The 25631-nt window shown below is 42.2% G+C and overlaps 1 protein-coding gene across 1 annotated transcript; it reads right to left on the reverse strand.

Annotated features, from left to right (window-relative positions):
- Positions 1-869: 869 nt before the first annotated feature.
- On the reverse strand, positions 870-23708 carry LOC121289223 (60S ribosomal protein L5-A). The gene is made up of 8 exons (XM_041208436.1): positions 23574-23708; positions 17337-17406; positions 17104-17219; positions 16804-16938; positions 9876-10078; positions 6525-6702; positions 4511-4599; positions 870-1047 (listed from the first exon to the last, which is right to left on the reverse strand). The coding sequence occupies exons 1-8, from the start codon at positions 23574-23576 to the stop codon at positions 948-950; spliced, it is 894 nt and encodes a 297-aa protein (XP_041064370.1). The 5' UTR covers positions 23577-23708; the 3' UTR covers positions 870-947.
- Positions 23709-25631: the final 1923 nt, after the last annotated feature.

The following is a 25631-nucleotide window of genomic DNA, read 5'->3' on the forward strand; positions in this document are numbered from 1 at the left end:
GTCACCTAAATTACCTTGGATCAGTTTGTTTTTTCTATGAGGGAATTATGCAATTTGAAAAATGTTTTAAGCTCTAGGTTTGAGAAACTGATATTAAGTTGCTAGCTTTTTATTTTGCATTTAGAGCAAAAGCCAGCCAATTAGACAAAACATAGATTAGATGCAACATTAACAGGTGTCTTATATCTTGTTTACGCAGGGTGAGAGAAAATGCTGTCCTACAGTGGAAGTTGCATTACATGACACTATTACAGCTTATCTTCCTCAGCATTGTACAATCTTTTAACTGTCCCAATTTTTACTTCACTCTTGCTTTGGATTGTGGTGCCATCTTTTGGATGTTAAAACAAGACCTTGCCTGCTTGCTTAAGTGGATATAAAAGATCCCATACCACTATACCACTTCAAAGAACAGTAGTTCTCAGTTGCCCTATTTCCCTCCCTTTAGCTCACCAACATGGGACGAATTCCAGAAAGGCAAAATGCAAATTCAGACACAAGATTTAGGGATCCTCAAATGTGTGTAGTGTACTCCTAGCTTTAAACAACTAGGATCACAGCATAGTTGAAGTATTTGCTTGTAGGGTTATCTGAAATGCTATTCTACCCCAGTGATCTTTATGCCCAAGTACAAATAAAAGAAAAATCTTCCTCCTGTTTATTAGCTGATAAAACAGCATTGACAGCAAGAAACCTATGCTCCACTATGCATGTGATCAGTTCTATAGTCTCAGATGACATTAGAAAGTAGACAAAAGCCTCTTCGACCCAGCTGCAACTGAACAGGGGAAAGACATCACAGGCAAGGCACATTACAGTAGAGTGCAAAGTTTCCTTTCCTTTCATATTTAACACAACACAAACAGAAGCACTTTTTCTGAAATTTATTCTGACAGTTTAGTATGAATCAGCAGTTATTATTTTTTTCAATGGCTGAAGGCAACCATTCAACTGTCGCCATTCTGTTCTTGTGCCCTGAGGAAGCTGGCCTTCTTTTGAGCAATACGATCCTTTCTCTGTTCCAATGACATCTTGGGACGGTTCCACCTACAAAATGAGCAAAATAGTTAAAATATTTGTCACTATAAAATGACACTTCTATATGCATAAAATGAAAATTCAGTGGACGACAATGCATTCAATTAACTCAATGACCTTCAGCCAACTCGTACCTGTAGCTTTACCAGTGGGTTCAAATGTATAGCACCAGGGGTGAGCGGCCAAAGATAAAGTCAAAATTTTTAGTGACAAGTAGTCGTGTAATTATTGCACTTATCTGTAGTGAAATGCAAATGCTTCTAGGCCACTTCAAATGGGGGGAATTATTAGACTTCAAGAGTCAATTCTATAGACCAATGCATTATATAAAAATCACCAAAGTGACTTCAGCATTCATTGCAGTTAGTGCAAGTAATACAGGATGAAGTCTAACAACAGAACATGACCCTGCTGGATGATGTACATGCAAAGTGGAGCAAAGGATTACGGCAGTGCTTCGCAAACTATTTTTCAATCTGACCCCACTTTAACTCACCACCACCTTTTCAAGAGCATTAAGAGGAGTGGGTAACAAATGTTGTCATTGCCAGCAATACCAACACCCCATGAAAGAATATATATATATATATATATATATATATACACACACACACACACCACCACAACCCCCACTCAGCCCCTCATTCGCTCAACCCTTTCGTCCCTACACACCCCCACTCACTCAGTCTGTCCCTCAGTCCCCACACAGACCCATTCACTCATCCCACCCCTCCTCCACCATTTGCCCCAACCAGATCTTTCCACCTTGCCCAGACTCAGCTCCTTGTTGCTGCCGCTGCCCATCAGTGGACAGCTGCAGCTTTTCTTCAGCCAGTGCCACTTGGACCCTCACTACCAGGGAAGGGGAAGCTGTCTCTTTGAGGTTGAAGCAGCAGATAAGCACAGACGAAGAACAGCATCTTTACAAAGATTGAAGTAGGCAGTCTTTGTAGTGAGGTGTTTGTCTTCCCCATGTTTAACTGGAGGAAATTGTGGCTCGTTCAGGATTAGATGTATGGCAACACTAAGAGGCAATGAAGAGGTGGTTGGATGTATCCTCGCGTACATGAAACCCAACACTATGGGTAGGATTTTGTGTTTTGGTTGGGACCCCAACGTTGGGATCAAATATGCATTCCAACCCCATACAGCATGGGCAAGTCACTGGCCGGAATTTCGCCGATTAGTGGCCAGAAGGCATGCTTGCTGTCCAATTAAAGATGATGGGGAGACTCTCATAAGCTGGAAGAAGCTGCAGCCTGCCACTGCAGTAAGGGAGAGAGGGGATGCCTCCACCTTAAGGCATCCTCTCACTAACTTCAAAAACTTTTGAATTAAAAACTGGCCACAGCTGCAAACCCCTCCAGACGGTGACCTATGGCCAGGTAGACAGGGGCCTCAAAGTCTGCCTGGAGCATTGGTCTGCTGAGAAGATGCCTCCAGTCAGCTGCTGCACTACCAATGTCACAGATGGGTCTGAAGGCTGACTGGTAGCTCAGTAAGCCCTTTGCTGCCTATGGGTGAGTAACAGCTGAAGATGAGGGCAGCAGTGACAGAAGAAGCAACAGCCAACACTGTTCCTTTCCTGTTCAAAACAAGGGAAATAAACTGACACCTGTGTTGACCAGTGGTTTCTCTCTTTTTGGGTCGGACATATTTTGTTTTTACTGCCAACCTGCATCTGCTGTTTATGCACCCCTCCCAACTATTTCCTATCTTCTTGCATGAGCATTTCTCATACCCTTTCATTAAAGCTACTATTGCCTTCTTTCAATATCTTTTCATTGCTTGCCTTACTGAATATCTTAACGGTTCCTGTTTCCCTATTAAAACAGTCGGCAAGCTATTGGCTGCAATTGCAGAATCTTTCTTCACCCTGTTTTCAACTCTAATAAAAATATTTTATGTTCATTTTGGATGAAAGGTTACTCCAGCTATTTTTTATTTACTTATGGGATGCGAATAGCACTGGCAAGGCCAGTATTTGTTGGCCATCCCCAATTACCCTTGAAGGGAAGGTGGTAAGCTGCCTTCTTGAATCGCTGCAGTCCATGTTGTGTAGGCATATCCATAATGCTGTTAAGGATGGAGTTCCAGGATTTTGACCTAGCAACAGTGAAGGAATGACAATATAATTCCAAGTCAGGATTGTGTGGCTTGAAGGGGAATTTGCAGGTGGTGTTTTTCCCATGCATCTGATGCCCTTGTTGTTCTAGGTTGTAGCAGTCGCAGATTTTGGAAGCTGCTGTCATTGGAGCCTTGGTAAGTTGCTGCAATGCATTTTGTGGATGCTACACATTACTGCCACTGTGCAGCAGTGGAGGGAGTGAATGTTTAAGGTGGTTGATAGGATGTCGAACAAGCAGACATTGTTTGTTCTGGACTGTGTTGAAGTTCTTGTGTTAATAGAGTTGCACCAGTTGCATCCAGCTAAGTGGAGAATATTCCATCACATTCCTGACTTGTGTCTTGTAGATGGTAGACAGGCTTTGGGGTAGTTGGTGATGAATTATTCGCTGTAGAATTTCCAGCATCTGTCCTGCTTTTGTAGCCATAGTATTTATATGGCTGATCCAGTTCAGTTTCTGGTCAATGGCAAACCCTGGCATGTTGATGGTGGGGGACTGAGTGATAGTGATGCTGTTGAATGGCAAGGGGAGATGATTAGATTCTCTCTTGTTGGAGATGATCACTGCCTGGCCCTTAAGTAGCAAGTAACATTTGCATCAGACATCAGCCCAAGCCTGAATGTTTGTCCAGGTCTTGCTGCATGCAGGCATGGAGTGCTTAATATCCGAATTGTCACAAATGGTACTGAACACTATGCAATCATCAGTAAACATCCTTCTGACTTTCTGATGGAGGGAAGATCATTGATGAAGCAGTTGAAGATGGTTGGGCCATGACACTACCCTAAGGAATTCCTGCAGCAATGTCCTGCGGTTGAGATGATTAGCCTCCAACAACCACAACCATCTTCCTTTGCTAGGTATCTTAAACTCTCCTCTCAAGGCACTTCAGGAGCTGTGCGTATTTCCAGTTTACTTTTTAAAAGATCATAGCTTGTTCCAAGCAAGCAATACATAAGGCAGGAAGACTTGAGCAGCGTCGTTGGGTTCACCTGGATGGAATCATGATTTATCCAACACAGCAGTGATTACTTTAATTTACTTGTTACAAGCAGTTACGATTGAAGTCAAGAATTTATTTTAAAGTGAATGCTGCTAATTTGGGTTCAGCTGCAAGTAACTTTGTATCCTGTAGTAACCAGCTAGAGCTTACATACTTACACCAGCCGTTTGACTGAAGTATGAGAGAGCTGAGGCTCATTGATATGTATGTACAAGTGTAACATTCTACCTACAAGATCACATCTAATCCCTTAATGATTTTTTTTGATTCAATGAAGATTAAAAGTTTCATATTACTTTTTGTAAAGGTCATTAGTGAGCAGAGTATTTGTGTACAATACCTCTTTTTCTTGACTTCTCTCTTGGGCTTCTTCTCATGAACAGGGTTTTCTCTAATAGCAGCATGAGCTTTCTTATACAAATCTTCTATCTATGAAAAATTTTAAAAAAAATTCTAATGCTTTAAATAACCTTGCACCATGATAAAACACTTCCTTCATGAACATCCTTTCAAGCTTTGACAAAAATGATAATTTCCCAAATCTAATCAGTTTTTAAAATTCACTTCGAATTGGGCATCACAAGCATTGTCTATATTCTAACCCAAAGTAATGTGACTTCTAGAATCTCTGCATTTGTATTTTCACAGTATCTCTATAATATTTTGTCACATGACACTACCATTTTTTTCTCATTATGTCGTGTTCACAGGGTACAAAATAACAGTTATAATGGAACTTTTATAAAACACTGGTTCAGCTTCAACTGAAGTATATTGTGTTTGCAGCTGTCAAAACAGAACTCAATAAGCAAATAAAGAAAAGAAACTGCAAGACTACAGGGAAAGGGAAGGGGAGTGGGACTATCGAAATTGCTTTTGCAGAGTCAGCACAGACAAAATAGGATGAGTGGTCTACTTGTTCTAAAAACAGTCTTGGTAGTACAGAACTTGAATATTACTGAAAAGAGAGACATGTTGCTAAAGTTTTTCATCTTGCACTCATCAGGACAAATGCAAGTAAGACCAATTTCAAACAATCCATAGTACAGGAGGAAAAGGTGCAGATTTGCATTTGTTCTGATGAGTGCAAGACAAAACAGCTTCAGCAACACGTGTCTTATCAGTAATAAAACCACTCTATAAAATCTTCTACAAGCACATTTTATCAAAATAAAATACATCACAGTTGCCCATCCAAATCACAAAAGGATCACTGTCAAAAATTAACAATTGAAGAGGGAGGAATAAAAGCAACCTCTCCTTCCAATTGCCACAGTAAATTCATCTCTGCCCTGCCTCCCAACCATTAGGCCAGGTGAACAATGCAAACACTGTATATCCTCCCCTCAATCATGCAAGACACAGCTTATCTAGTTCTTAATCAAACTATGTCCCACAAGCTACCATTCCTCATGTACAAAACATAACAGAACTACTGTCAGAGGCTGAACCATAACATTCACAGTATTAGCAACCTATCTGTTCATGCAATGCCCTTCCTACTTCATCAGTTGGACTACCGAGTTCCACCTCCACAACAGCATTCTTCTCTGGCCAAGACTCAGCTCATCTGCAGTGGAAATCCTCATCTGTGTCTTTGCTTAATTGCTCCAACTATTCCAATGTGCTCCAAGATGGTAACTTGAACTTACCCAAAACTCTACTGTCCATATTCTAACTTGCACAATGTCCTGTTTACCCATTATCCTTAGTGAACTACACTGTTCCAGCAACACAGATTTTAAAATTCTTATCCTAGCTTCCAAATCGCTGCAGAGCTTTGCATCTCCCTAATAGGTCATCCAGCCTACAACCATCCAAAATCTTTAGTTCTGGTCCCTTGTACATTCCTGATTTTAAGCATTCTACCATGCCTTCAGTCGCTTGGACCCAAGGTTATGGAATTCTCTCCATAAATCTCCATCTCCATAAAACCTCTCTCTTTTTGCCTAAGCTGTTGGTCATCATACCACAAGGAGCACTGTTAATGGATGTATTTTTTAAAAATGACCAACATAACAAAAAATAAATCAAGCATAATATTCCTCCATTTTCCATAATGTAAACTTTGATTTCCCAAATCTGCATGTTTAGTAGGAATCTGAACATCTAACTAGTCCAAAACTGCATTTAATCAATCAGCCTCCTGTAAAGAACCTCAGGACACAGTTGGCTTTATTTAATCATCTAATGTTTCAGCATAAGAATATTCAGATAGGACCACGTTCTTTACATTTCCCCTACAACCCCCTAATCACACCCTGGGCTACAAACACCAGTTTCTAAAGACAGTCCGACAGAGAGTGGTGTATGCTTAATAAATACTAAATAAAAGGAAGATTACAATTCCTTACCATGTCAGCTGTGACTCCATGCTTGATATATTGAGAAAATTGCTTTTTGTAGGAATCCTCGTCCTCATCCATCAGGTAGCGCATATACTCTGCTATGTTCACCCCAAAGATGTGTTTACGATGGACTTCAGGATTAAATTCCTTGCTCTCAGAGTCATAACCAGGGAATCGCTTGGTGCTGGAAAATTAAAAGCATAAGTGTATTTAGTATTCCAGTTATTTTTCTGTTTTGCGTAAGTCATGAGCTGCTTTTATTCCAGCCTTTAAAAAAAGTTATTCCTTACGCTTCATATAATTTAAGCTTTGTGTCATAAAACTACAAAAAAAACGGAAAATAACTCAAAACCATAGTTACAGGAATATAATCATGAAATTGAATTGTGTTATTTTCATGTAGATTTATAAGAACAGAGACCATCACAACATTATTGCGTCGACTACTTGGGATGACCTATCCACATTTTTGTTCGTTCGATAGTGCCTCATTTCGAAGGCATTGTCGTGGTCAGGAATTAGTAGTTATGAATCCAGTCCCTTTTATTATACACCACTTTCACCCATCAGTTCTAAAAGAACACTGTCAAAAGCCTTGTTTTCTCAAGTTTGCACTATTTAGGGAGGGGAGGCGGTGGCGTAGTGGCATTGTCACTGGACTGGTAGTCCAGAGACCCAGGGTAATGATCTGGGGTTTGAACCCCACCGCAAAAGATGGTGAAATTTGAATTCAATAAAAATATGAAAGTCTAATGATTAAATCAATTGTCGTAAAAACCCAACCTTGACAGAAGGAAATCTGCCATCCTCACATGTTCTGGCCAACGTGTGACTCCAAATCTGCAGTAATGTGGTTGACACTTAAATGTCCCCTGAAACGGCCTAGCAAGCCACCTAGTTGTAAAAAGTCAATAAGGACAAAAAGGACACAACTGCTAGACTGGATCTGCGGCAGATGGGGAGGGGGGTAAGAGGGGGAAACACACTTGGCCTCATTTTCACCAACCTGCCTACCACAGATGTAACCGTCCATGACAGTATCGGTAGGAGTGACCAGCACACAGTCCTTGTGGAGACGGCATCCCACCTTCACATTGAGGATACCCTCCATCGTGCTAAATGGGATAGATTTTGAGCAGCAGCAGCAGCAGCAGAATTGTACTTTCAATCTGTAATCTCCATGGCCTGACATATCCCCCACTCTATCATCATCATCAAGCCAGGGGATCAACCCTGGCTCAATGAAGAGTGCAGGAGGGCACACCAGGATCAGCACCAGGCATACCTAAAAAATGAGATGTCAACCTGGTGAAACCAAAACACAGGACTGCTTGCATGCCAAACAGCATAAGCAGCAAGTGGTAAACAGGGCTAAGCGATCCCACAACCAACAGATCAGATCTAAGCTCTGCAGTCCTGCCACATCCAATCGTGAATGGTGGTGGACAATTAAACAACTCACTGGAGGAGACGGCTCCACAAATGTCCCCATCCTCAATGATGGAGGAGCCCAGCTCAGCAGTGCAAAAGATAAGGCTGAAGTATTTGCTACAATCTTCAGCCAGAGGTGCCGAGTGGATGATCCAACTCAGCCACCTCTGGAGGTCCCCAGCATCAGAGATGCCAGTCTTCAGCCAATTCGATTCACTCCACGTGATATCAAGAAATGGCTGAAGGTACTGGATATTGCAAAGGCTATGGAGCCTGTCAATATTCTGGCAATAGTACTGAATTGTGCTCCAGAACTTGCTGCGCCCCTAGCCAATCTATTCCAGTACAGTTACAACACTGGCACCTATCCGGCTATGTGGCAAATTGCCCAGGTATGTCCTGTACACAAAAAGCAAGACAAAACCAACCCGGCCAATTACTGCCCCATCAGTCTACTCTTGATCATCAGTAAGTAATAGAAGGGGTCATCAACAGTGCTATCAAACAGCACTTGCTGACCAATAACCTGCTCATGATGCCCAGTTTGGGTTCCGCCAGAGCCACTCAGCTCCTGACCTCATTACAGCCTTGGTTCAAACATGGACAGAAGAACTGAACTCATGAGGTGAGTGTGGTTGCCCTTGACATCAAGGCAACATTTGACGGAGTATGGCATCAAGGAGACCTAGCAAAACTGGAGTCAATGGGAATCAGAGGTTGGTTCAAGTCGTACCTAGCACAATGAAAGGAAGATGGTTGCGGTTGTTGGAGGTCAGTCATCTCAGCTCCAGGACATCACTCAGGGTACTGTCCTCGGCCCAAACATCTTCAGCTGCTTCATCAATGACCTTCCTTCCATCATAAGGTCAGAAGTGGGGATGTTCACTGATGATTGGACCATGTTCAGCACCATTCGCAGATACATGAAGCAGTCCATGTCCAAATGCAGCAAGAACTGGACAATATCCAGGCTTGGACTGACAAGTGGCGAGTAACATTCGCGCCACACAAATGGCAGGCAATGACCATCTCCAACAGGAGAGAATCCAACCATCACTCCTTGATGTCCAATGGCATTGCCATTACTGAATCCCCCACTAACATCATCCTGGGGGTTACCATTGACCAGAAACTGAACTGGACTAGCCATATAAATACTGTGGCTACAAGAGCAGGTCAGAGGCTAGGAATCATGTGATGAGTAATTCACCTCCTGACTCCCCAAAGCCTGTCCACCATCGACAAGGCACAAGTCAGGAGTGTGATGGAATACTCCCCACTTGCCTGGATGAGTGCAGCTCCTATAACACTCAAGAAGCTCGACACCATCCAGGGCAAAGCAGACCGTTTGATTAGTACCACATCCACAAACATTCACTCCCTCCACCAACAACACACAGTAGCACCAGTCTGTACCATCTACAAGATGGAGCTTTGAAAGGTGCAGTTGATGGCAATCTACAAGATGCACTGCAGGAATTCACCAAGGCTCCTTAGACAGCACCTTCCAAACCCACGACCACTACCATCTAGAAGGACAATGGCAGCAGATAGATGGGAACACCACCAGCTAGAAGTTCCCCTGCAAGTCACTCACCATTCTGACTCGGAAATATATCACTGTTCCTTCACTGTCTCTGGATCAAAGTCCTGGAACTCCCTTCCTAACAGCACTGTGGGTGTACCTACACCACATGGGCTGCAGCGGTTCAAGAAGGCAGCTCACCACCACTTTCTCAAGGGCAATTAGGGATGGGCAATACACACTGGCCTAGCCAGCAAAGCCTACATCCCGTAAATGATTTTTAAAAAACTATTCAATGCATTTCAACATCAAGAATCAAATCACAAAATGAAAGCCTGAAATAATGAAACGTCACCAAAATTTTGTTAAAAACGGACACAATCCTTGAACATTTCCCATACCTGTGTGGAATAGACAGACCGCCATCAACTGCACCTTTCAAAGCTCCAAAGACTTTGTTGCCTGTGGTGGTTCTGGCAAGTCCAGCATCAAGGTAGCAGGTGAAAGCACTAGGCTTCCCATCGATGCTTTCCACATTGTATTCATCACCAGTCACCTCCACCTGACCCTCATAGGTCTTATCCAAACCAAATTTGTTCAACAGCTTTAAAAAAAAACAAAAAAAATTATTACAGATCTTATCTCATCAAAAGTAAATCCATAACTGCATTACGCAGAATGTTATCTTGTCCACTATTAGGATTTAATATTTAGTCCCAGAGTCAGCAAGAACAACAGGGGCTAAAAGCGGGAGTCCACTCCTAGAATCGGCGAGAACAGCAGGAGCTAAAAGTGCGGAGGGAGAGAGTGGGACTTTATTCCAAGAGTCGGCGAGAAGAGCAAGGGTTATCTTCTAACCAGTTTTCGCATTCTAAAACAAAAATCAAGGTGTGAAATCACAGGGGAGCACGTTTGGCTGGTGAGTATCCATTGCTTGTTTGTTTTTCAAATTGGTAATATATTTGTAATTGTAAGGTTTATAAATAGCCGGGAGTCTAAAAGGGGCGCAAGGGGAGCCGGGAGTGCAAAAGGAGCTAGCTGTGGTGCTGGGTCTCAGTGCACCACCCAGATGTGGAGGAAATCCGAGTGTGACGTCACAGGGAACCAGAGAGAAGCCCAGGAGATAAGAGAGCTCGAGAGGGAGAGAGCAGCGAGACTTCATAAAAAAGCGTGCAAGGGAGAGGAGGAGACGACTGATGAATGACAGGTAAGTAAACACTATGTCAGTGCAGCTCGGCCACGTGGAATATGTATCCTACGGGATGTGGGGAGTTGTGCAGGCACAATGTGCCCTCGATGACACATCTGCAGGAAGTGTCATCGGCTGCAGAAACTTCAGTGGCGGCTGGAGTCACTGTGGTGCATCAGCAAGTCTGAGGATTACGTGGATAGTAGGTTTAGAGAGGTGCTCACACCGCAGCTAATTAGTACACAGGCAGAGGGGGAATGAGTGACTACCAGAGTATCTTAAGAAAAAAAGGCAGGTAGTGTTGTAATCCCCTGAGGCTATCTCGCTCTCTAACTGCCCTTCCATCTTGGATAGTGGTGAGCGAGATGGTTCCTCAGAGGACTGTTGTAAGAGCACAGTTGGTGGCACCACAGGCGGCTCAGGTGCACAGGAGGGGGTGGAGGAAGAGTGGAAGTACTTTCGTAGTTGAGGATTCCATGGAGGAGCAGACAGGCGTTTCTACAGCCATAGACGTGACTCCAGGATGGTATGTTGCCATCCTGGTGCCAGGGTCAAAGATATCACAGAGGGTTGCAGGGCATTCTTTGGGGGAGAAGGCAAGCAGCCAAAAGTCGTGGTCCACAATGACACAGGCAGGAAAAGGGACAAATTCCTGAAAGCAGATTTTAGGGAGTTAGGAGGGAAATTGAAAAGCAGGACCTCAAGAGCAGTAATCTCAGGATTACTCCCAGTTCCACGTGCTAGTGCGCATAAGAATAAGAAGATTGAGCAGTTCAATACATCCCTGGAGAAATGGAATAAGAGGGAGGGGTTTAGATTTCTGAGGCATTGGGACCAGGGCAGGTGGGACCTGTACAAAAGGGACGGTTTACACCTTAACAGGACTGAGACTAATGTCCTCATAGGGACGTTTGCTAGTGCTGTTGGGGAGGGTTTAAACTGGATTGGCAGGGGGATGGGAACCTCAGAGGAAATTCAGGGAGGAGAGGAGAAAAACTGGCAGTGGGAAGTAGAGAAGTATTAACTGATAAGGAGGATATATCAAATAGTATTATCAAGGTAAATAGAATTCCTGGAGAACTTGATAGAACTAGAGTAGGCTATAGTAAGTCATTAGATGGGGTCAGAGCAAGGGAGAGGAAGAAAAGAGGTAAAAAGCCTAAATCAAGGTTAATGTGCATGATTATGAATGCATGGAGTGTGGTTAATAAGATTGGTGAACTACATGAACTACAGGCACGGGTTGACAAATGGAACTATGATATTATTGCTATAACAGAGACCTGGCTCAAAGAAGGACTGGCGTTAAAATATTCCTGGGTACAAGGTATTTAGGAGAGACAGGAAAGGAAGAAGGGGGTGATGGCAGTATTGATTAAAGATGGCACTGAAGTACAGAAGAGAGACGATGTTCCAGGGGGTCAAAGACTGAATCCCTCTAGCTGGAGGTAAAGAATGAAAAAGGTGCAATGATATTGATTGGTGTAGTATATAGACCACCAACAAGTGAAAGGGATCTAGAGACACAAATCTGCAATGAAATTACAGAGAGCTGCAAGAATTATAGAGTAATTATAATGGGGAATTTCAATTGTCCAAATACAGACTGGGATAGGAATGGTGCAAAGGAACAAGAAGGGCGAGAGTTCCTGGAATGTGTTCAAGATAATTTTCTGCAACAATGTGTTTCTGGTCCAACAAGAGGGCAGGCACTGTTGGATCTGGTTCTGGGGAATAAGTTGGCCCAAGTGGGTCAAACAACAGTGGGAGAGCATTTAGGGGACAGTGACCATTGTATCATAAGGTTTAGGTTGGCCATGGAGAAGGACAAGGTGCAACCCAGATCAGGGATGATAATTGGGGGAAAGCCAACTTCATTGGGATGAGAATGCATCTGAGTCGAGTGAGTTGGAATCGAATGTTGGCGGAAAAGACGGTGGCTGGACAATGGGCTACCTTCAAAGAGATAGTATTGCAAGCAATGTCCCTTAAAGGGGAAACTTAGGACAAATAAATCTAAAACACCCTGGATGACGAGAGCGATAGAGGTGAAGGTGAAAAAGAAGCACATGTATGACAAATGTCAGGTAGAAAATACAATGGAAAACCAGGCAGAATATAGGAGGACCAAGGGAGAAATGAAAAAACTAATGAGAAAAGCAAGGAGGGATCATGAAAACAGACTAGCAGCTAAAATAAAAGGGAATCCCAGGGTCTTCTATAAGCATGTAAATAATAAAAGGGTGGTTAAAAAAAAGGTAGGGCCGATTAGGGATAAAAAAGGAGACTTGCACGTGGAGGCAGGAGAAGTAGCGGAGGTATTAAACGATTACTTTGTACCTGTCTTTACAAAGGAAGAGGATGCTACCAGGCTGAGGTGAGAGAGGTGGTTACTGGTACACTTGAATTTACAATTGAGAATGAGGTGGTGTTAGAAAGGCTATCTTTACTTAAAATTGATAAGGTACTCAAGGATATAGAGAGAGGTGAGAGTGGAAATTTCAGGGGCACTGGTGATAATCTTCCAGTCTTCCTTAGACACAAGGGTGGTGCCAGGGGACTAGAGAATCGTGAATGTTACGCTCTTGTTCAAAAAGAGGTGCAAGGATAATGCCAGCAAATGCAGGCCAATCAGTTTGATTTCAATGGTAGGGAAAATTCTGGAAGCTATAGTTCAGGACAAAATCAATAGTCACTTAAAACAGGTGCAGAACAATTAACGAAAGCCATCATTGATTCATTAAGGGAGAATCATGTTTAACTTACTTGGGAGTTTTTTTGAGGTGGTAACAGAGAAAGTTGATAAGGGCAACGTTGTTGATGTGGTGCATTTGGATTTTCGAAAGGCATTTGACACAGTGGCACGCAACAGACTTGTGACCAAAATTCTAGCTCATGGAATACAAGGGAAAGTAGGCACTTGAAGCAGGCACCAGAAATTGGCCGAGTGACAGGAAACAGAGAGTAGTGATTAATGGTTGTTTTTCAGATTGAAGGAAGGTCTGTAGTGGAGTTGCCCAGGGGTCAGTGTTGGGACCCTTGCTTTTCTTGATATATATTAATGACTTAGACTGTGTTGTGCAGGGCACGATTTCAAAATTTGCAGATAATATAAAGATTGGAAGCATTGTCAACTGTGATGAGGATAGTCTTGAACTTCAAAAGGACAGATATATTGGTGGATTGGGCAGGCAAATGGCAGATGAAGTTCAACGCAGAGAAATGTGAGGTGATTCACTTTGGCAGAGAGACAGTACAAAATAAAGGGAGAAACTCAAAAGAAGGTGCAGGAACAGAGGGACCTCGGTATATATGTACCCAAGTGACTGAAGGTGGCAGGGCATGTTGAGAGCAGTTAATAAAGTATATGGTATCCTAGGTTTTATTAATAGGGGCATTGAGTAAGGGAGTCATGTTAAACTTGTTTAAGACACTAAGTTAGACTTCATCTTGAGTACAGCATCCAGTTCTGGGCACCATACTTGAGGAAGGATGTGAAGGCATTGAAGACAGTATAGAAGGGATTCACAAGAATGATGCCAGGGATAAACAACTGTAGCTATGAGGATAGATTCGAGAGCTTGGCTCTGTTTTCCTTGGAGAAAAGCTGAGAGGAGACTTGATAGAGGTCTTCAAGATCTTGAAGGGTATGGACAGTGTAAATAGTGAGAAACAGTTCCCTCTCATGGGTATATCAAGAACTAGAGAAGACAGATTCAAAATAATGGGCAAATGAGTAGAGGATGGTTGGAGCCTGGAACAAACTTTCTGAAAGGGTGGAGGAGGCAGGTTCAATCGAGATATTCAAAAGGGAATTGGATTGCTATCTGAAAAGAAAGAATGTGCACGGTTACGGGGATAACGCAGGGGAGTGGGATTAGGCAGGTTGCTCTTTCAGCAAGCAGTACAGGCGTAATGGGCTGAATGGCCTCCTTTTGCACTGTAAAGGTTCCGTAATTAGCCAAGTTTACCGTATATGTTTTGGATAGTTATATTACAATGTACACGGCATACAAATTTCATGTGAATTGTGCAGTGAATTTTTTTCATCAAAATCCCTTTAGGAAGGCAAGCAGTGTGACAAGGGACTCAGTGGGTTACAGCAGTGCCCTTTCATCATTAGCACCAGAGATGAGGTGGGGAGAAAAGATATTTGGTTCAGAGACTGAGATTAAAGCAAGAAATACTCAGCAGGTCAGATAGCATCTGTGGAGAGAAGTGGAGTTAACATTCCTGAACTGTTCAGATCAAAGGTCATTGACCTGAAACGTTAACCACATTTCTCTCCACAGATGTTGCCTTGAACTGCTGAGTATTTCCAGCATTTTCTGTTATTTCAGATTTTCAGCACCTGCAGTATTTTGCTTTTGTGCTGAGATTAAATCATGTTGTTAGTGCAATGTAGAGGACTAGCACTTCAATGCACTAGCTATGGGAGTGCTTGACACTGACAACAGTACCTAAAGCAAGCTATACCCACAAGAGTATTCACCAAAACTTAAGGAATATATCTTCCTTTTGTGTCAAAAGCCAAATTAAAGAAAATCTATGCATATGCATACAGTTTTGTTATATGTATCAGGATTATGATTGAAAGCTTAGATGCCGAAAATCATCACCGGTGACACATGCCAAGAGAGTCATGATATTGACTGAGGAGACAGACCATCATCTTTAGCTCAAGCCACAAACTCTGCACCCTTGCAGCTAATTTCCACTCCCCCCCCCCCCCCCCCCCCCCCCCCCCCCCACCCCATCCCACCCCATTCACCTCACCTGGTCATGCATAAGGCAGAACCAGATTGTTTGCAAAACATGGCTTCCTATTCTATCTCAAACTGAGCTTCTGGTCACATATACTTTCCATGACAAAGACCACCTATTTATTTCCACCTTCCTGACTTTGTCCAACTCCACATCCACCTCAGCCCATCTGCTTCTCAGCTCCAGATTCAACTCACCCAGTCTTGCTGGTTTCCATTCTTTACCCTTGCTAAACTTCAGCTCATCCAAAATGGTGCTGTTCCAATCCTACACTGTATGGCATTGTAACAATTCTGTGAGTCTGGCTCACTAATCACATCCCATATGACCAGCTCCTCAAATTTAAATAATTATTCCGTGTGTTGAAACCCCTTTATGGGCTTGCCCATCTCCATAGCTTCCTGCAGCCCTCCAAACAGAGAGGGATTTCGAATTCTTGACCTCACCCTAGCTCCAAGTAAAAATGCACACCTCCACTATCCTAGAACCTCATCCCCGCCTCGGGTTTTGCTGCTTGGGTCCAAGAGGTGCCAGAGCAAAACCTGGAGGCAAGAGAAAGTCAGGCAGCCACCTCACATGTTGCTCAAGGTTTGTCCTAGAAGACAGTATCCAATAGACTATGGGGAAATTTATTAAGGCCTCCACAGAATTCAAGCTGCACGTGGTGCCCTAAAGCATTGCATAACATTAAACTATTCTGGCTAGGGCCCACTGGCCCATGCGTTGATACACTGTTGTACAACATACCCCGCCACCCCCAAAATCACTGAACTACATTCCTGACTCTGACCTTTCATGCATCTCCCCCCCTCACTGATGATTGTATCTTCACCTTTGTGAAGCATCTTGGGATTTTTTTCAACGTTAAAGGCACTGAATAAATGCAAATTGTTGTCATTCATATCAACGGTCAGATGTTTTAGAAAAGGTCAGATCTTGTGACTAGAAGTTCCTGTACATATTTAACTACTGCAATAGAAAGAAAGACTTGCATTTATTCAGCGCCTTTCACGACCTCAGGACGCCCCAAAGCGCTTTACAGCCAATGAAGTACTTTGTATGTATAGCCAGTGCTGTAATGTAGAAAAAATAGGCAATGCAAAGACCATTGTAAAACTTTACACCCAAAACCTCACTTTTTGTAGTCTGTTATTCAAGACAAGAATAATACGCATCACCTGTAGCTTTACTACATTAAAAAGAATATTTGTGGTTAACAGCCATTAAAATCTAAGTATTACAAGTTCTATATCCTATAAATAATGAAACTTAACTAAAGAAATTGTCTAACAAGTGTATCTATCTTGGAAATACTTTGAATAAATTAACAGCCTTCAAGTTATACAAGTAAAAATTCAGGAAGCTACTGAACTTACCCTGCGGGCAAGAAGCAGACCAGTGCAATAAGATGCAGCATAGTTAGTGAGCCCAACCTTTATGCCGTACTTGGGTAATTCATGGCCATAGGCAGCACATACAATGATATCGCCCTCAATCTTAGCATACGCAATCTGTATTAAAAAATGGCATCATCATTTAGTACATTTATGTAGAATAGAGTTTGATTTGCACACTTTTACACATTATCAAAAATTGAAATACCTAATGACGTTCTTGCCTTCTGTTAATAGCCCCCTTTTAACACTGAAAAGAGATTATTAATGCAAGCCCCTTACCTGGCATATGATGTCCCGGTTGGTGAATCGTACAATCATCCGGTACTTTGGCGTGTTGTACTTGTTTTTATCCTGTACCACCAAGCGTTTTCGTGCAAAGTAATCAGTCTTTCCCTCTGGAAATGGGAGAATAGATATTTTATAATACAGTCCCACCACCAATTGTAGAAACTTTGCATATTAAAATATGGCTTTGAAAGGTAGAGGGTTAACAGATTCCCCAATTAACTTGCCTCTCCTTCTCCTGAACTTCACTTGGTACCGCTTGAAGTATGCCTTGCTTTTCACAACTTTAACAAATCCCTACGTTTGGAGGAGAAAAAATATAGTTAAGTGTTGTAAGAACTTAATGCGCATTAAGGTTTCCAAAAATCTATTTCAGTACTTGCCAAACTGTCACACATCCTAGCTATTTCATAAACATCATCATTCTTATATCAATGCCAATTTTACTACAGCAGAGTTTCACAAACAATACAAATTTACATCACCACTAAATGTATATGAATAAATAAAGCCATTTGCACCTTAGCAACAACAGGATTAAAAGGTGGTACAGGCAGGTAAGTCCATTTCACATGTATCCATCTTTTGTATTCAGCCATTAGATCACTACTCACTCTGCTGTTGGAAAGCAGGCACATAAATTTCCACAAACATGCACTTATGCTCACTTCACCTACCTGACTTGCTTTGAAATGCCATATTTCCAAGCAAGTTAACAAAGTCACCCAAATTCATAGATTTGTACATACTATGTTTGAATAATTAACAGTTTGGTCAACTGAAAGATGCCAGCTAAAGGTAAGAGATGCTAGCACAAGGTAAAGTCTCTGCATCCATACACAATCTCAATAGCTTGAAGTATTAAGGAGAACTCTTGCTGTATACTTCAGAGGCCAGTTGTTAAAGACAGCAACAAATCAGGCCCAAGGTGAGGTACAAGAATTGCTAGATAGGGAGTACTTGAATGGATTTTCAATTTCAGGAAGCTAGCCTTGTTGCAAAGAATGATAATGCTTTCTTTACATTTGAGTTAGATATTTCTGCACATTCCCAACATTAATACCCCTGGGTCTCATCAGCTTTATTTGCTAAGAAACAAAAATATTTCCATTAGCACTGAACAAGGGAAAAAGCTCTGACACTATGCCTCAATCTGGACGCACATGATGGGAAATAAAATTGAAATTTCAGCTGAAATTCTTTTACTTCCGCTATTGTAAACACCATTCGTACTAAGTACATAGGTGAACCATGGTTTAAAATTAAAATGAATAACTGTCCACATTGGAAGACTATAAATATGGCATTATCGAAACTTGTGTACTATCAGAATAATTGAACTCATGAAGTGGAGCAGGCTGCAGAAAGACAATTTCAATCAGAATCAGTCGTTGAATGTTGTGGGGTTTGAATAAACATTGGTTGGCTGGAGTCTTTTTTGGCTTCATGTCAATAAGAAGTTTCCTACTGGATCACTTTTAGAAGTCAAGGCTCAGTTCAGTGAAATATTGCCCAAAAGTTGTTAGCAAAAAGGCAAGTTTTGAGGGTTCCAAAGGATGTAGAGGTGGAGAGAAAGACACTTTCAGAGAATGAATTCTAGAGCTTAACCAAAGCTTAGTGACAATCTTCCAAAATCTTAATATTTTCTCTCTCCTCAATGTAAGATAAACAGTCAAACATGTGTTAACTATCTTAAGACCAAGACCCTGGCCACACCACAATCAACACCCACCAAATTAAAATCAATACTTCCCTATTTTATCAGCATCTGTTTTGGTATAATATTCAATACTCTGTGCTCAGTAATATTTAAATCAGATCTTCACACTTTCAATGTATATTCGGCTTATATCTGGTGTTGAGAGTACTGATGCTTTTTTTTTAAAGATTTTGTGGCAATTTATTTCAGATTTATAGGAAGCTGAACTACACTACCAGCCTCAGTTAATAGGGTCACTAATTCAAACTGGCTTCATTAGTAGATATAGATTAATAGATTTTTAAATGTATGGCCTTGTTTGGTGAATTGAGACAGTGTATTACTGATACAGTTCCTACTTCTTATAGGTCTATCTGCATATAGTGGGCCGGTCATGGGTGCACGACGTCCAAAGTAATGGGCATCTCCGGCTCCCACCATTTAAAAATATGAAGTGTTGACACCAATTATTGGTTTACTATATCTGCCCAAAATAAACAGAGCACTGATGGCACTATAACCAGCAGGTCTGAAATAATCACAAATGCAAATGCCTTTTTGGCTAAAATAAGAATCAGTCCATTTTAAACCTGGTCATTTTAAGCAGTAGGGATTGTATATCTAGTCATTTTTTTTCTGAAGGTTTAAATAGCCACCTAGATGGATGACCCTGAACTTGATTCCTAAACATTGTTCCTGACAAGCTGAGATCGCATAATTGCACCTTTTCCATATCATTTCCCAGTGTAAATCCTAGTCGCAAAGGATAAGTATTCTAATTTTATCATTCCAGGGCCCCAGGTTTCCATAAGAAAAATATTGCAGGCGCTGCTGTTGATGAAAAGTCATGACCTGAAACATTAACTGTTTCTTTCTCCACAGATGCTACCAGACCTCCCAGGTATTTCCAGCATCTTGTTTTTACCCAGGTTTCCATCTTACCCCGGCAATCTTGAACAAGAAAAGATCTTCAATTTCCAAAGATCGTCTTGCTTTTACTAAAGTTATGACCTGCTTTTAACCAAGGTAACCTTTCGTAGTCAAGTCAGGTACAGTCATCAATCCTTCAACATATCATTGGGTACATATTTTGTAGTACTGAGTAGCTTGATACAATGAAGGAAAACAGAACAGCTTCAATTCAGATTTCAACATTTCCACTAACTATCTGAAAGTTCCGCATGGGATGGTACAGCAAGGGTAAAATGTACTGTATCACAATAAAGCTCTTGAGAGTGTGGCACCATTGTAACAAATCAGTTTTAGTAAACCATCAGAAAAATTACTCCGCCCCACAATTCTCAATGTACTAACGGTGACACTGCTGCTCTTCAATGGCATTTGAATAACTTGCAGGGCACTAAGACCTAGCACCCAATACATGATTTTAATTTACAAATCGAACAACAAAATCAATCTGCATCTTCTGCCAAGGTCTTGGGAGGGCAAATCCAAACATTAACTCGCAATATTTTTGGGTTGTTTAGGTGCAAACTTGCAGGAATTTCAGACTAATATTTCATTGAATTGGTTATCACTTTGCATTTAGAATCTATTGCAATTTATTTTTCCATGTCAAAAGCATTCTATTTTAGCTGTTTTCATTTACAGCATTCAGTGGTGGGAACTTTGTTGCTTGCTGAGTCAAAACTTCCCTAACTAAAGCAATGCCAGGTACAGTTTTTGAACTGAGGCCATACAGGTCTGACTCCAAGACCTTCTTGCAAATATACATCAAACTGAAAGTTTTCTGACTTCTTAAGTTTTTGAACCATTCAATAACCAAAGATCTGGAGCTAAGATCTTCCCTTCAATAAATTAGCACAAAGTTTCCCACTTTCAAGCAACCAAGCTTTGCATCAAACTAAAAATCTGACCCCAATCAGGGGAATGGAGCTTTTTTAGTATTAGCCCAGATTTAATCAATTACAACACTGTTTGAGTCTTTCAATATACTTCCCCCACCCCCCCACTCAGAGCCTCCTAAAAATTGTCTTTCTTGATGTTGCACCCATCGCACAAATCTTCCTAATACAATTTTTTCTTTAAATTGTAGATATTCATTGCCACTTTGCGTTATTATTTTAGTTGAGAGAATAGCCAGCATACACTCTAACAGCACTTCGTTTTCCAGACCTTTGAAATTAAAACTAACCTCTAATGCTATCAACCCAAACCACAGGGAAATTAAATTTTGGGTCACCATTAAAGCTTTTTATTGCAACGGGCCAAATACAGATCTGGTCCTGCATGTTTCCATGTCTGTATTTTCTCAGCATATTTGTGTAACTGTTATTCTTAAACAAGCATAGTGTAGTGGTTATGATGCTGCACTAGCAATCCAGAAGTCTCGATAATGTTCTAGCGAATACAAGTTCCAATCCCACCACAGCAAAGTTAAGGCTGAAGCATTTGCTACAATCTTCAGCGAGAAGTGCCGAGTGGATGATCCATCTCGGACTCCTCCAGTCACAGATGCCAGTCTTCAGCCAATTCAATTCACTACACGTGATATCAAGAAACGGCTGAAGGCACTGGATATTGCAAAGGCTAAGGGCCCTGACAATATTCCGGCAATAGAATTGCGCTCTGGAACTTGCCATGCCCCTAGCCAAGCTGTTCCAATACAGCTACAACACTGGCACCTACCTGGCAATGTGGAAAATTGCCCAGGTATGTCCTGTACACAAAAAGCAGGATAAATCCCACCCAGCCAATCACCGTCCCATCAGTCTATGCTCCATCATCAGTAAAGTAATGGAAGGGTCATCAACAGTGCCATCAAGTGGCTCTTGCTTAGCAATAACCTGCTCACTGACGCCCAGTTTGGGCTCTGCCAGGGCCACTCAGCTCCTGACCTCATTATAGCCTTGGTTCAAACATGGACAAAAGAGCTGAACTTCCGAGGTGAAGTAAGACTGCCCTTGACATCAAGGCAGGATTCAACCGAATGTGGCATCTAGGAGCCCTAGCAAAACTCAAGTCAATGGGAACAGGGAGAAAACTCTCCGCTGGTTGGAGTCATACCTAGTACAAAGGAAGATGGTTGTGGTTGTTGGAGGTCAGTCATCTCAGCTCCAGGACATCACTGCAGGAGTTCCTCAGGGTAGTGTCCTTGGCCCAACCATCTTCAGCTGCTTCAATGACCTTCCTTCCATCGATGTTTGCTGATCAATGTTCAGCACCATTTGCGACATCTCAGATACTGAAGCAGTCCATGTCCAATGCAGCAAAACCTAGACAAGTCAGGAGTGCGATGGCATACTCCCCAGTTGCTTGGATGAGTGCAGCTCCCGCAACACTCAAGAAGCTTGACACCGTCCAGGAAAAAGCAGCCCACTTCATTGGCACGACATCCACAAACATGCACTCCCTCCACCACCAACGCACAGTAGGAGCAGTGTGTACCATCTACAAGATGCACTGCAGGAACTCACCAAGGCTCCTTCGGCAGCACCTTCCAAACCCACGATCACTGCCATCTAGAAGGACAAGGGCAGAAGATAGAGGGGAACACCACCAACTGGAGGTTCCCCTCCAAGTCACTCACCGTCCTGACTTGGAAATATATCGCCATTCCTTCACTGTCGCTGGGTCCAAATCCTGGAAATGCCTCCCTAACAGCACTGTGGGTGTACCTACACCACATGGACTGGAGCGGTTTAAGGAGGCAGCTCACGACCACCTTCTCAAGGGCAATAAATGCTGGCCCAGCCAGTGAAGCCCACATCCCATGAAATAAATTTAAAAATTGAGAATTTTAAAGTTGATAACAATAAAAGTGACCAGGAAGCTGTTAAAAAAAACCAAATGGTTCACTAATGCTCTTTAGGGAAGGAAACCTGCTGTCCCAAAAAGTCATTCAGTCCTATCTTAGGGGTGGACAATGCCAGCACTGCCCATTCCAGAATTAATATAGCGGATGTACCAACACTGCAGCATTTACATTGAAAAATTATCGATCACTGCAGATTATATTACTCATATTCAAAAAGTGTATCGCTCCTCCTCGAAACTTAAATTTTACGAGATCAACTGTGCTCAAAATATTCAATTTTTCAAGCCGTTGCCATTAAAGTAGCTTAACAAACTATAATATTGGACAAACTGCATTAAACGTAACAAATCCGCATAAGTTTACTGTTCCCAATATGTAAAAATACTTCTCTCTCATTATATATATATATCTTACAAGTAGTTTTAAGCAAAGTTTGGTTCAATTTGTTGTCCTTAAGAGTAAATCAAAAAAATATCGTGGCTGAGTGAGGGATTGGCAGTAAAAGCCGACCTCGCCAGGACCCATATTTTTTCTAAAGTATCGACTTAAAGGGATTAAAAGTCTTAAAAAGTTAGTATCAAACTGCAAGTGAGGTCATTTTTTTTTGTGTGCAGCACAACCCGAGGCCTAAGTTCAGCAAAGACCATCCCAGGACAAGCACTTATTTCACACGAAATGATTTAAGCCAGTGTTGCAATTATGGCACGGGAAGGGTCAAATGCAAAAATTTTTTTTCAAAAACCCATTTAGTCCTGAACATTGTGTTATTCACGATTTCCTTCACATCCTGCATTGCTTTGCACTGAAGCTGGTCCCCAGCTTCTACCCCAATGGCCACGTTGGGAAGAGAAACATCAGCAGCTGAAGCTGCCGACAATCTAACGCCATCCTGCGTAGCACAACATATTGTTCGCTATCTGGAGGATCCGTGCGATCACTGCAGCTATTAACTACCAGAATCGATGTTTCTTTCCGGGAACTACCAACCATTTTTAGGATTCTTCACCCTCAATCACCCGGGACCCAGGCGATTTTCTCGGGCAGGCAGATTCCGCCAAACTGGAAAAGGCCTCTCATACTGCGCATGTGCGGTACGTAGGCTGCTGTTGTTGTCAAGCTCTGCCAGGAAAATCCCCTCTGCTGCCGGTCAACGACCGCAGCGCCACCTGACGTACCGGAGGACCATCAACTAAGCAGCACCCCTTAAACTGAAGGTTCTGAGAAAAGTTCCGAAGAGGAGTCATATTGGACCCGAAACGTTAACTTTGCTTCTTCCTTCACAGATTCTGCAAGACCTGCTGAGTTTTTGCAGCACTTTCTCTTTTTACTTCTGAAAAGAGGTCCGCATGGTCCAAAAAAAATCGACACCTGAAATTTTTAGCCATGACACCAAATTGGGCTGTGTATTTTATACTGAGGAAGACTTGACAAATTACATGAATGAATTTTCCCAATAGGCATGTAATGTTTCAAATAAAAACAAAGTGCTGGAAAAACTCAGCATGTCTGGCAGCATCTGTAGGGAGAGAAACAGAGTTAATGTTTTAAGTCCAATATGACTGTTCTTCCCTGCATCCACAGTATTTTGATTTTAATTTAGTGTAATATTTCAATATAGATAAGCACAAGGTGGTGCATTGATGTACAAAAAAAAGGAGGCCACGTACACGTTGGAAAATAAGAGTAGGGTGAAAGAGCATAGGTAGAGATATGCAAAACACTACAAGTAGTGAAATCAGTTAATAAGGCAAAAACAAAGCTAACAACACATTGGGTTTCATTTCTTAATAGAATTGAAAAGCAGAGAAGCCATATTAAACTTATATAGAACCTTGGTTAGACCACACTTTGGGTACCGAGAACAATTCTGGTCTCCATTTTATAAAAAGGATATAGAGGTCCTGGAGAAGGTGTAAAGATTTAAAAGGATGCCACCAAGACTCAGAAGGCACAATTATCAGAAAGACCCAATAGGCTGGGCTATTTTCTGTAAAAAAAAAGCCTAAAAGGGAAACCTTACAAACCTTACCATGGTTTTTAAGATTATGATTAAAGATTAGTGGTATTGTCACTGGACTAGCAATGCAGAGATCCAGCAGAATGCCTAGGGACCCGGATTTGAATCCCGCCACAGCAGATGGTGGAATTTGAATGCAATAAAAATCAGGAACAAAAAGTCCAATGATGACCATGAAACCATTATCCATTGTTGCAAAAACCCATCTGGATTACTAATGCCCTTTAGGGAAGGAAATCTGTTGTCCTTACCTGGTCTGGCCTGCATGTGACTCCAGACCCACAGCAAAGTGGTTGACTCTTAAGTGCCCCCTGAAATGGCCTAGCAAGCCACTCAGTTGTGTCAAACCATTACAAGGTCACAAAAAAGGACTGAAACCAGATGGACCACCTGACATTGACCAAGACACTAGAAAAGACAACAGCAAACTCAAGGGCAACGAGGGATGGGCAATAAATGCTGGCCCAGCCAGCGAAATCCACATCCCACGAATGAATGAAAAAAACTCAGCCCTGTCAACCCTGAAATGTCCTCCTTACTAGCATCTGGGGGCTAGTGCCAAAACTGGGAGAACTGTCTCACAGACTTGTCAAGCAACAGCCTGACATAGTCATCCTCACAGAATAATACCTTACAGATAATGTCCCAGACACCACCATCACCATCCCTGGGTATGTCCTGTCCTACTGGCAGGACAGACCCAGCAGAGGTGGCAGCACAGTGGTATACAGGAGAGAGTTGCACTGGGAGTCTTCAACATCGACTCCGGACCCCATGAAGTCTCATGGCATCAGGTCAAACATGGGCAAGGAAACCTCTTGCTGATTACCACGTACCACCCTCGCTAAGCTGATGAATCAGTGCTCCTCCATGTTGAATATCACTTGGAGGAAGCACTGAGGGTGGCAAGGGCGCAGAATGTACTCTGGGTGGGGGACTTCAATGCCATCACCAAGAGTGACTTGGTAGCACCACTACTGACCGAGTTGGCCGAGTCCTAAAGGACATAGCTGCTAAATTGGGGCAAG

The sequence above is a fragment of the Carcharodon carcharias genome, chromosome 16 (genome assembly GCF_017639515.1).
Source record: "Carcharodon carcharias isolate sCarCar2 chromosome 16, sCarCar2.pri, whole genome shotgun sequence".
Lineage (NCBI taxonomy): Eukaryota > Metazoa > Chordata > Chondrichthyes > Lamniformes > Lamnidae > Carcharodon > Carcharodon carcharias.

Bases quoted from the DNA above. Each gene is read 5' to 3' on its own strand.
- LOC121289223 (XM_041208436.1), bottom strand. The intron at 10,079-16,803 runs GTAAGTTCAGTA...TTTTTTTTAAAG, and splicing joins GTCTGCTTCTTGCCCGCAGG to CTGTTGAACAAATTTGGTTT. The intron at 6,703-9,875 runs GTATGGGAAATG...TTAATTTTCCAG, and splicing joins GGTCTGTCTATTCCACACAG to CACCAAGCGATTCCCTGGTT.